The sequence below is a fragment of the Mixophyes fleayi genome, chromosome 6 (assembly GCF_038048845.1).
Source record: "Mixophyes fleayi isolate aMixFle1 chromosome 6, aMixFle1.hap1, whole genome shotgun sequence".
Classification (NCBI taxonomy): Eukaryota; Metazoa; Chordata; class Amphibia; order Anura; family Limnodynastidae; genus Mixophyes; species Mixophyes fleayi.
Window position 1 is genome coordinate 76,282,494 of NC_134407.1, and position 13,329 is coordinate 76,295,822.

Below are 13,329 nucleotides of genomic sequence, written 5' to 3' on the forward strand. Positions count from 1 at the left end.
GGAGACTGGCACAGAATTAGCAGCAGCAAAAATAAATAAATAAATAATTTAATCTGATCTGCTTGCTTGCTGACTTTGGTATGTGCCTTGCAAATTGTGTGTTGTAAACACAGCCTTGGTAATTAGACTTATTGGGGCATATTCAATTGTCGTCGGAAACGCCGAAAATCTCGCGGCGCGCGCACTATTTTATCACGGTAGTTTTCTCGCTGGATTTCAGCTCGCGGCTCCCTGAAATCCAGCTAACTATTACCGTAATAACGGTAGTAGTTTTAAGCAGTATTGTATTTTAAAATATGTCAAAATTGAGAATTTATTTATTTTTGCTGCCAATTTTAACTGCTCACTGGATAAATGAGAGTGTCTTATTACATAAATCTTAATATTTTTCTAATATTTTAAGAGTAAAAGAGGCAGCAATCTTTTGTAGTGGCTATAAAAGCAGAGTAAATGTATTTAGTATATATTGCCTGGAAGTCAACTATAGTCCACAGAGCATAGATACTGTCTTCTAAGTTCTAAGCGAAATCTAGCATCATCAGGTGGTTCCAGTGGTAGAGGGGCGGTTACTTAGTGTTAGCCCTAAGGGCTTGAATCTCATCCTCTATTAAAACATAACTGATAGCCAGCTGGCTATATGCAAGGGATGTTGAGGACCTGAATATCTGCATCAAAATTCCTTTGGTTTTCAAACAACCTCATTCATTATCTACTCCCAGCTTTCCTTTTTGGATTTGGGGCAGCACGGTGGCTTAGTGGTTAGCACTTCTGCCTCATAGCACTGGGGTCATGAGTTCAATTCCCAACCATGGCCTTATCTGTGAGGTGTTTGTATGTTCTCCCTGTGGTTGTGTGGCTTTCCTCCAGGTGCTCCGGTTTCCTCCCACACTCCAAAAGCATACTAGTAGGTTAATTGGCTGCTAACAAATTGACCCTAGTGTGTGTGTGTGTGTGTGTGTGTGTGTTAGGGAATTTAGACTGTAAGCTCCAATGGGGCAGGGACTGATGTGAGTGAGTTCTCTGTACAGCGCTGCGGAATTAGTGGCGCTATATAAATGAATGGTAATAATAATAATTTAGTACTCACCCATGGCACAGACATGTGGCACACTCCCACATGGTGTGAACACTCCCTCAATGTGACACAACTATGCCGTTTTGTTCTTGTGTGCAGCATACAATGACAAAAGCCAATGTTGGAAGGGAAAGTTTGATGTAAAGGGGACTATGCCATAATATAATCAATCGAAGCATCTAAACATCAAGAAGAGTGTCTAATGAAGCATTTATTAACTGTGTAATGTGTAAGACATTCGTTTTTTGGTAATTTGTAATAACCAGGTTAAATCTAATAAGAAATACACAGGACAAACATTCCTCAGTGAAGGAACTCTCTGCCTAGAAACTAAAACGGTGGAATATATGGTCAACGGCACCAGAAATTTACTGTTAGCAGCAAACTATTCTTTTATACAGTTATTATAACTCCCCTCCTGCACAATGTAGGTAAAATAATCCTTGGGCGCTATGGCCTTTTCTCTTCTTGAATCCCCCAAACCACCTGCAACATTATGAAGCGTCAATATAGGAAGAAGCTAGGGCTCATTCACATTACACTGTTGTAAATGCACTTTTTGTATACAAATTAGTGCATGGAAAGCACATTTATTATATATTTACATTTGTTTCAATGGAGAATTTCATATCAATGCACTTAAAATCTTAAATGCAGCGTTAAGATTTTGAAGGCACAAAGTGAACAGATTTTAATGTTGCAATGAGAGGTATACAAGCCACATTGAAACTACATGTAAATATATTAATTTTAATGAATTAATCATTTTGAATATATTAAAAGTGGGATGAAACTCTACTTACCCCCCACATACTTCTCACCTTGTTATGTTGCTTTGTTGTCTTTGACACCTGCTCTTGTTATGAGACTGTCTTGTATACTTGTATCACTTACTGCATATACAATGTGGATGTGTTCCTCTATTTTTGATTGACTGTATTATATGTATTGCACTTGCAACCTCAATAAAAATATTTATTTTTTTTTGTTAAAAAAGGACAAATTTCCTGTGTTTACAGGAAGAAATCAACGCGACAGACAGATAATTATTTTATATGAGATTATACAGCCATCATTGCCAAAAATAGGACTTAGTATACAGGAGTTCAAATTGACGTTTTGACAACCTACGGCAAAGCAGAGCGTGCACCAGATGTTATCATTGCCTTTGCGCCTCATTACACAATCATTGCCAGAGCTGCACATTATGTGTCATTTTATAACCTCCATTTGCCTGGGGGAGGTGGTGATGGTGGTAACATGTTATTCTTACCACTTATCTTACTACTCATGGTTTAACTTCACAGTTCTAGCTTAGTCTCTCTCAGACTTGGCTTAAATAAATGAAGTAGAATATTTACTTATTACATCGTCCAACTTTTCTGTCTAGCACATATGACTTAGTTCCATGGATACATATTTAAGCATTTTTGTAATCTATCAACAATGCATCGCAGCAGATATCAAAGATGTCTGCTGCTTTGCATTTTTTTTTTTCGAAATACATAGCAGTCCCCATAGATGTCTATGGATGTCATAGATGTCTATGTACCGCAATTTAACAACTGTTGAAAATACTTTTACACCTATTGTAATGTACGCCAGCTCAGGCTGCCGTACATTAGCGTTCTTCATAGCTTTCACCAGTGTTCAGCTCTGCTCCGAAGAGCAGAGCTGTACAGTGCATGTGTGGAGGAATCACATGATCGCTCCCTGTCACACACCGATTTCTCTGCAACTGTACAGTGCAGGGATCTTTGTGTGCATGCCCGAGGTTTTCAGTTGGCACATGCGCACTGGAGTGAGAAGAGGACCCCTGTGGATCGCAAACTTCTTCGGAAGTGAAGAGGCAATGGTAAGCAAGTTTTGCACTTCACATCAACAGCAGTATTTCGGAACTGCTGTTCCTGTGGAGGTTTTTTAATAAATATGAAAGATAGTTCAATCCTTATCTATGCGGTGAGGATTGAAAACGTACTTTCATATTATCCGATCATTCTTAAATATGCCCCAGAGGGAGCTCCCACGCTCACACCACTCTACATGCAGAACAGGTCAGCAGCCCCCTGCTCTCACTGTACACTTGAACTTAACACCCTTGGTTCTCTACATCATCACTGGTCTCTCTCTCTGCATTGCGGAGCCTCCCTCGTGGATCTCAGGCACTCATGTATCCACAGCATTTACTTGGCATCCCTCAATCAAGTGCCAGTTGAAGAGCATATTAAATTTAGACTCGTACTCTAGCCTCAGAACTAGAACTCTACAGCATTATATAAATTTATATATATACTTGGGACATACACTCAATGTGCATCAAGGTACGGGACGTTCACCAACTTATGCCTCAGCGCAGGGCCGTAACTAGGGCTGTGCGATGGGGGCAACCGCCCAGGGCACAACGCTGAAGGGGGGGTGCAGTTTAGGAATATTTTAGGTTTATTTGGTTAAAATCGAGGGCTAGCGGGGCGGCATTTGTTGTTCTCGCCCCAGGCACTAGGATTCTAAGTTATGGCTCTACGGCGCGTTCAACTATTTCAAATTACTACAGGGCACATTATAGTTAGTCATCACTGAAAAGCAAAATGACAACAATGAAATACTGATGTAAATCAAAAAAGCATTTTAAAAAAACTAGTATTTTAAAAATATGCACCAAAAGTACTTTGTAAATTACCTCCAAGGCATGCATTTTACAAAGTACAAGTGGTCTGTTGCACTGTACAAAAGCCGGTTTCGACCTATGGTGTGCCTTGATTTGTGGAAGTGTGTCTATATCTCTGCAAAGGTACATGGGTTAACTGGTCAACGTGGTGGCATTCGTGGAGGAGCAGAAGCTTGCACAGACCAGGGAGAGGGTAAGTGGAGTGATGGCGTTCCTAGTACTTAATTTTGAGGGTAATGCAGAAGCAACATTTCAATTTGCAGAGCGATAGTATTAAAAAGGAGATAGAAGGGTGGAGAGGGCACATTTTTGGAGGAGCTTATTGCCATAGGGCACAGCCTTTTAAAGTGTGCATAAACTTGAATTTTGTGCTATATTTTAAATGGAACCTCTTTTGCCCCTCCATGTTGCAAGGCAGAGAAGCACATTGCCAGGTGTATTCCAGCAATGTAATAAAAAGTTTCACACACATTTGCTATATGTAATAAACACCCAGCTGCCTATTTAAATCCTAATGATCTCTTCCCTATGATGGATTGACGCCATAATGCTAAAACAATCTGTATTTTAGGTTAAAAAAATCAGAAACTTTATTTTAAGACGCAATGTGCACTTCCTGTTCAGGATTGCCACCATTTGCAATTATCTCCAACCTTGGGAGGACTCTAGGTCTCGAAGGACTTCCGTAGAATATTCCCCGAGAACAAAGATCACTGATCATGTGCACATTATTATTATTATCATCATCATCATCCTTTATTTGTTAGGCGCCCCAAAAGTTCCGCAGCGCCGTACACAGCACAAACAGTGGACTATACAGGGTGAAACATTACGAACAATAAACAAAAAATACAAAAACTTCAAAAACTCCAGGCAGGCTAATGCAGTAAAGACGGAGCAAAAGAACAGGTATGGAGACAAGAGGGAAGAGGGCCCTGCTCAAACGAGCTTACATCCTAAGGGAGTGTAAACAACACTCAGGCACAAAGGGGAGCCAGTTGAAGTAAGTGGGGAGAGAACAGGGGGGGTCGGGAGGGGAGAACGAGCGGGGGAGATGAGGGGGTTAGGTGGAAGGTTGGTAGGCTTTGAGGAACAGGTGAGTTTTAAGAGCCCGTTTGAAGGAGCACAGATTAGGAGAAAGACAGATGGAGCGAGGGAGGTTGTTCCAGTGAACGGGGGCTGTACAGGAGAAGTCTTGGATTCTTGAGTGGGAAGAGGTGATCAGAGAGGAAGAGAGGTGACAGTCATTGGCTGTGCGCAGGGAGCGGACAGGAGTGTGAATGGAGAGGAGGTTAGAGATATAGGGGGCAATAGCCTGGGAGAGAGCCTTGTAAGTGATGGTCAGGAGTTTGAAAAAGGATTCTGTAGGGGATGGGGAGCCGGTGTAGGGCAAGGCAGATAGGGGAGGCAGAGGAGGAGTGGCGAGAAAGGAAGATGAGTCTTGCAGCCACATTGAGTATAGAGCGGAGGGGTGGCGAGATGGGAATTCCTCACTGACAAAGTAACCCACAGATCAGAAGCTAACACAGCAGTGAAAGGGATATGTGTTGAAGGTTGGGGGGATGTGTAACGTGAAGGCGGACAGGTTGCCTCGCGTTGTTCAGGAATTTCTCGGTTAGTGCTCTGTGTGTGCAAATGCCTGTTGCATTTCTCAGTGTAGTTTGTTAGGAAGCAAGAGTTTATGTGTGGTGTGTGTTATTTATGGTTTGGCCAAGGCTTTACCCCTTTGCTTTAGTATTAAAATATAGGTGTCACAATCTGCCTGCAGCATACTGCTTGCCTGGCAGCTCCTAACCTTGACTATCAGACTTTACTATTTGTGTTCATTTTGTGTGTTGCAGCAGTACCTCTGATCACCAGAGGTGCTGCTATTGTGCCTGTTCCTAGTTCCTTAGGAGTTAACACTGCCTCACTCATTATCCCATGCACCTGGGTGTGTTCCATATATACCTGTCACTCCCAGCACACATTGCTGGTTATTGTTGTCATATCCTGTTGTTACACCCTGTGGATTCTTCCTCCTGCTTTGCTCCTGTGATTATGCTGCATTAGGATCTCAACATTCATTCTGCTGACCTGTTGTCCCATCCGGTTGTTCCTTTCCTCTGCTGTGCTTATGGTTTCATGCTGCCTGGATCTCTCCATATTACCACTTCCCTTCATCAGCCTTCTACCCGGTATTTATTCCTGCATGTTCCTGTATATTCAATATTCAGCAATAAACTCTGTGTGTTTTCACTTCATTCCTGGCTCCTGAGCTGCACTTTGTATTTGAACCGTGACAATAGGCAAACGAGGCAGATGTTTGTGGAAAGGAAATTATCAAAATGGTCTTATGTTAATTGTATTTTGCTCTTGCGTTTAGTTTTCTTTTTTATAGCTACATGTTCTTAACCAACCAGCTATCTTTTTCCTCGAGTAAATGCAAGGTCCTTTGCATCCTGGGTAAACTATTACTAATTATGTTATACATTCACAGGGTCTGAGGCAGTGTTGACCAACTTCAATCCTGTACAGAAGGGATCTAGTTACTGTATACTTCTGGCAAGTTTTTATCACTACTATACTAGCTGTGCTGCATTCTTACATTAACCCCAAACCACCATCTCTTAGGAACTGCATAAGAACGCTCAAAAAAGGAAAACAAAGTTAAACCATTAATGAGCACTTCTCTATAATTTATTTTTCTTTCAACCTTAACAGGTGGTTCTCAAATTCCTCCACTCTACTGGCATCACCTGGATTTTTACCCCTCTGCCTGTGAGTCAACTGGAGCCAGAGAGGTTCCAAACTCACCATGAACCTGGAACCTGTTAAGTCGGAGATTAAATCTGCCACCCGTGTGACAGGGGGACCAGCCACCCCTCGGAAAGGGCCACCAAAATTCAAGCAGCGGCAAACTAGACAGTTCAAGAGTAAACCTCCGAAGAAAGGAGTTCAGGGGTAGGAGACCTATTCAGATATTATATAATGCAAATAAATTGACCTGTGTATATGGAAATATATATATTTGTGGCAGATAATGGTGATGATATGGTGATTAAACAAATTTTAAAATAGCTTACCAAAAAGCAAAAAAGTGTTTATGGAGATGGATTAGATTTGATGGTAACTCAGCATTTTTGTTTTGTATTTTCAAAAGGAGGTGACATTAATAGGATTAAGAACTTGTGTACCTAGCAGCTCAAGAGCACTCATCTATTTAGTGCAGGCAGCGATTTTTAGGATGAAACCATAACCATGATACCAGTTCACTAGAAACCAGTGGCATAACAATGTCTGTGCCCAAGTGATGTCAGTTAGCCCCTAACAGTAAGAGACATATCCTCCTGCTATAAATTGTACATTTGAAGTGCAGTCTTGGGGCTAGATTTACTAAGCTGCGGGTTTGAAAAAGTGGGGATGTTGCCTATAGCAACCGATCAAATTCTAGCTGTCATTTTGTAGAAAGTACTAAATAAATGACAGCTAGAATCTGATTGGTTGCTATAGGCAACATCCCCACTTTTTCAAACCCGCAGCTTAGTAAATCTAGCCCTTGGTCTTTTCCCTGTGAATTCACATTCTTTGCAGGGAAGTTCATTACCCATGAAACAACAAGCCAATCACTTTGCTCTGTGATGCTGTAATGCAATGTATCCTACATTATGCCTCCACCCCTTCATGCTAATGTGATGAGTAGAGAGGCTTACCACATTTTATAGTATTGAACTGATACAGCAATTTTCACTACAGGAATGGAACATATTGCACACTGGACTGCTTTAATGAAGTGGGAATACTTAGCTAAATCTGTCCAGAATGCTGTTTGTTCCATCTCTATTGTGATATTTTATATGTAATTAAGCAATTCAAGCATGCTACAACCACCGCCCAATCTGATATAGGTCCAGTAGAGAGCAGGAGCAGCATTATGACAGAGCTAGTAAAGAGGAGCTGTAGCTATACAGCAACGCTTCTCTGCTAGTCTTGAGCAGAGTAACGTTGTGCTTCTACAAGATTTAATTAACAAATCATTAGCATTAAAATTACTTCATTGATTAAAACCCCAAAAGGGCCCTAGTCAAAGTGATGGTCCACCCTCAATTTGTAAAAAAAAATAATACCCAGGCATTAAACTGGGTTTGAGTGATCTGTCCCCTCTGTGCCCACTGGTCTCGAGGCAGAAGCCTAAATTGCCTAATGGATAATATGGCTCTGGCCCATTGAGGTCACTGGTTCCAAGTGAATTGATAGGCGGTATTCTCAGAAGTATTGGTTCAGTCCATATCGGTTGAACTTTATGGACCTGTGTCTTTTTGCTATAGATGTACCTATGGGAGACATGTACACATTAACAACTTCCATGAGATGCTACAGAAAATTTTGGATGCAAGGACAGAAGACGGCATCACTGGGGCTCAAAGATAAATTTGGGGAGGGCCCAGCTTCACCCTCTTCTGAACATAAGCAGGGCCAGAGCATACACATTGAAGCCCTACAGCGGGCGCCGCTCTTGCGGTGGCAGTAGTTCCACCACAACTGTGACAGACAGGTGAATTTTTAAATTCCTGCTTTCTCAGCCCTAGCTAAAATATCATCCTCCTTCCATTACAGATTTGGAGATGACATCCCAGGAATGGAGGGTCTAGGAACAGGTAATAATATTGTTGCATTCTCACTTTCTAATGTTCTCTTTTGGGAAATATGTTTATTCACAAATATTATACATCTTTCTTGTGCATTCTCTATTTGGGACAGTGGAGCTCTTTATATTTTTGTGTATAACAATTGAACAGTTTAATGGTCAGGTCTCTATCAGACAAGCCTATTCCGAGACTGCCAAACAAAATCTGACATGAGCAAACTACTCTGGAACTCAGGCAGGTACCATACTCAGTTGTCCCAAAGCCTGCACAATTTTCAGAGGATTTTGTTCCGTGGCAAGAGCAAAGTCTCTCAGTATCCTCATCTGAAAAAGCACTAAAATAGACAGCATGCCTGTGCCAACTTATTCCACAATATCATGATGTTGTGTAAATGATTGTATCAGTCATAATTGTGCATAACAAATAGAGGTGTAGGCTATTACACTTTCTAAAATGTGATAATCTAATAAGTACCCTGGAACATTGAATAGAGCTAGATAATAGATTACCCATAAGCCATTCGTTTTGCATTGGCTTGTTAGACAATTTAAGTGTTGCCAAATGTACAGCAATAATCTTGTGTGCAAGCTGTGCTGATACCAGATAGGACAGATTGGTTTGTATAAGAAGCTGGGTTGCAGACAGCTAGAGGCACAGATTACATAAATTGATAACTTTGCTTTCCTTGCAGACATCACCGTCATTTGCCCCTGGGAAGCCTTCAATCACTTGGAGCTGCACGAATTGGCCCAATACGGCATCATCTAGAGACCCAGGTTCCTTCTATGCTCAAGCCTATTTTTCCCTGCCTGGCCACTGCAGGGAAACGTAGTGTGTGTAGGACTCGGTACAAAACAAAGTCACCCAACTCTGCTTCTGAGATCTCGGTGCTGAGGTGCTGGCTTCCTCCCCTGGCACATACTTCAACTGCCCTCATCTGCATACATAACGGCCATGTCCTCATTAATGTGCAATAAACTCTGAGAGCAAGATTATGTTCTGAACCAACTGAACAATTTACTTCTTATTCATTTCCTAAAGCAATTATTACTATTTTAACATTGTCCTTTAAATGCTGATAAACCTTTTTTGCTAACAATTATTTTTGCTTTACAGATTTTCTCTAAATTATTCAAGCCAGATAATCTGCTAGTTTAGTATTGATATTGTGCAATAGCAACAAAATATATTTAGGATTAAAAAAGGTATTTTACCTCCCGTAAGTCATGTAGTCTTAAACCTTCTCTTGCAGTCTGTCCTTTACTATTTTATAACCGCCCTGGTGACCACATCATTTCCTCCTAGTCCTCTAAGATATAGATATGACACGAAGAAAGCTACACATATTTCTTTTACCTTAATTTCAGGTTAATAAAATAACTAAAGTAATACATTAAGTTATGCGTGTACTAAACCCTTGAAACTATTTATCCAAAAAGCACAACAGTTTCATGGATTGATCTTGTACTAGTCAGTCAATGTTAAAAATATAAACAAGCAGGAGAGAAGAAATAAAGATAGAATCAAAGAATAAACCATTAAATGTATAATAGATTATCATACCTCCCGACTGTCCTGATTTCAGGGACACTGTACTGAATTGAGGCGACTCAAAGTCGGCAAGTTTTGCTCTCATGGCAAGCAGCTGCCTCTGGTGCAATTGGCTATTCAGTACGGTTATTGGGGGGTTAAGGGAGGCAAGTTAGGCTAAAGGCAGACTAGCCCTTTAAAAGCACCACACCCTGTTTTTATTTATTTATAACTTGCATGCAAAGACTAACCACAAACTTATTCTTTACTGCATTATTCCTAATACAAGATAAAGCATAGGATAGACTGTTTTATTCTCTGCCTGTATGATGCTGGCTTAATCATCAATTTATATAGTGCCACTAATTCCGCAGCGCTGCACCGAGAACTCATTTACATAGGTCCCTGCCCCATTGGAGCTTATAATCTAAAATTCCCTAACATACACACAAACACAGACAGAGAGAGACTAAGGTCAATTTAATAGTAGCCAATTAACCTACCAGTATGTGTTTGAAGTGTGGGAGGAAACCAGAGCACCCGGAGGAAACCCACTCAAACACGGGAAGAACATACAAACTCCACACAGTTAAGGCCATGGTCGGGAATCTAACTCATGAGCTCAGTGCTGTGAGGCAGAAGTGCTAACCACTAATCCACTGTGCTGGGCCCCTGGACTTGGTCGTGCACCTATTAATGGAAGACCCTACACTCTCTACTCCCATCTCTAAAAATTGAGAGGATTGTTACACATGAAGATTGATAGGAAAGTTTAGGAGATGGGTATAGCTGTAAATAAATGAGTTATGACACAGAGAAAACATTGGCACCTTAGGTAACAAACTATATACAGGCTTTGTAAGATCTTCATAAACAAACTAGGAAAATAGTTGCAACATTTCTTTTATTATACTTTCATCTCTAACTATTCACAAAGAGCAAAGAAAAAAAAAAACCCCAAAGCTTAGCGTGTCTACAAATTTGTATTTTAATGGTCGACGATAGTAGAATTGTTGTGGTCGATAAAAGCCAGGTTATTCTACAAATCATCCTGTATTAGTATTTGTTTCAAGGAGCAATGATTTCATAAAGCAGTCTTGAACTCTTACCATACAGTATATTTTTAAATACAAGTTAAAAATTCTTAGAAATACTCCTTGGTAGCAACAGCAGTAGTATGCAGATACCTGTTTGTTACTAGTAATGGACAGCACAGTTGTTACCATATCGGTGTAGTTATCCTCACTTCTCTAGTCTTCTTCTACTTACGCGATTTCTATTACCTCTTCAGGTCTGGGTGAAAGTATGATAGTGGCGACAGTAGGCACCGCACACAGCAGCAGAAACTTGCTTTTGTTTTCTTTACCATTACTCTTTTCGGTGGTTGGTGCCAGTAAATGTAATGTATTAGAGCATTTAGGCCATGCCAAACTGCATCATGCCCTTCCACCCTGTAGCTGGCACGTTTTGGGGAGACTTACTGTTCGAGCAAGAGAACGGGTTACCAGAGTATGTAAGGTATGCTTGGCAATACTGTGTAAATATGCACTAAATTTAGTATGCAGTTTTTTCATTGGGCATATAATTTATTGTTTCACCAATGTTTTTGGAAATTCTTAAATTAAGATGGTGCAGTGTTTAGAATACACCTCAAAGGGTCTTCCGCATCGTACATAGAGGGCTAAACAGAACACAGCTGAGAAAGTGCATTCTAGAACAAAGAGAAAATGGGAAAGGGAAGGAGGGAGGGAGGTGGAGAGTGAACTAAAAGAGGCTGAACCTGTGGGCACAACTAACAGAATCAGTGTTGGAGATGCAAGGGAGAAGAGGAAAAAAAAAATAAAAAAAAAAATGTCAAGATGTAGGAGGTGCAGGCAAAAGTAAACAGGAGGAGGAGACAAAGATTAGAGGGCTTGCTCACTGGAGCTTTCAATCTAAAAAAAACGGCAGGGGGAGACTGACAGGAGACACAAAGAGGGGATAGGTTGAGGGGACTAGAACTCTGCAGAGACAAGCAAGAGTTGGTAGTAAGGAACGGAGGAAGGAGGGTGAGGTATAGTGTGGATAGTGAAGGATCATGAAGAGGGTAAGAGAAGGGCAGGGGAGAGGTTAGATAGAGGAAGGGTAAGCTTTCCTGAACAGATGGGGTTTAAGGGATTGTTTGAAGTTTGGCAGGCTTGGGGATAGCCTGATTCCCATCACTATTGTTAGTCTGATTACCAATTAGATATGACCTTTTTGCAGTCTACAACTTTAAGATTGATGTAAACCAAAGTATGATTGGTTGCTATATGCAACTCAAGTCTACTTGAATAAATGTTAGAATAAGCCATTTAATCTAGCACGGCTCAAGCAAATATGAAAAATGTTTATATTAAATACAACTACACTATATTTTTGTAATTGAGTAAAAATGCATGCAACTTGTGAAAAAGTAATCTCACAGAAGAATCACTAATTTTGCTGTTCTTAGGCTCTCAATAATTCAGATAGATATTATTTCACTTCTCACACTTTTCCTTACAAATGTTTTCCTGTGTGTATAAAACATACCACTTGTCTTCACCTATATGAATTTTGCTTCCTGTCAAAAAGATATAAACTTTGTACATATTCCCTTTGTCCTTGATGCTCATCTTTCCCAACGGAGTATAAAGCACCTGTAATCTGCTCATGTAATCCTTACTACATAATTGTTTTCTAAGATAAATTATCATGTGTTGGAGAAATATAATAAAGGATGACCATGAATAAACACAGTGATACAAATGTCCATGTGTTTTCTTTCACTACAAAGAGAACAAAAAAACAAAAACCACTAAAAACCAAGTTCAATTTCTTTACAATGAAACCTAATAAATAACTGCACAGGTACCTGCCATTGCTTGAACATAAGTATTTAAAGCAGTTATGGTGACATGGTTTTGTGATACAGCACATCTAGGTACCTCTCATGAACGCAAAGGCTCTCAGTTGTATAGCACACATAGAAATTGTGCCCGGGTAGGAATATAACAAGTATATACTGTATTTCAGTGTGAGAGAAGCACTGAGAAAAATAGAAGATGGCGTTTATGCGTATCCCAGGTTTCAGTATTAAGTCTTAAAATAACGTTAGGGTGTGCTGGAAAGACAGCTTTCCAATTTGGCGCAAGTAAGCACTCCTCCAGGGTCCCTGGTGTGAAAGGAGTAAAGCTTGAGAGGAGAAAAGCTTATGCTGAGAGAGACCTTTTCTTGTAAGTGGGACAAACTTGTTGTTTACAATGCCTGTGTCTGATGCTAGATATCTCCTACAAGCAGATAGGGAGTTTACATGAGTTAGATAGACTAGAACACAAATGAAGAGCTGTCTTCATTCACTTTCTTGTCAAGTGAAGCATAGTTGTTGAAAGTCTTGTACTTCCCATGACTTTCAGAATTTAAAACTATTT

At 40.4% G+C, this 13,329-nt stretch overlaps 1 protein-coding gene across 1 annotated transcript in view; it reads left to right on the forward strand.

The window, feature by feature from the left end:
- PDE6G (phosphodiesterase 6G) overlaps window positions 1-12,657 on the forward strand; it is a 32,608-nt gene extending 19,951 nt beyond the window's left edge. The window contains exons 2-4 of the mRNA XM_075216875.1: window positions 6,444-6,683; window positions 8,337-8,377; window positions 9,060-12,657. Coding sequence (XP_075072976.1) covers window positions 6,538-6,683; window positions 8,337-8,377; window positions 9,060-9,136 — 264 coding nt within the window. The 5' untranslated portion in view covers window positions 6,444-6,537 and the 3' untranslated portion in view covers window positions 9,137-12,657. The remainder of the gene's footprint in view (window positions 1-6,443; window positions 6,684-8,336; window positions 8,378-9,059) is intronic.
- Window positions 12,658-13,329: the final 672 nt, after the last annotated feature.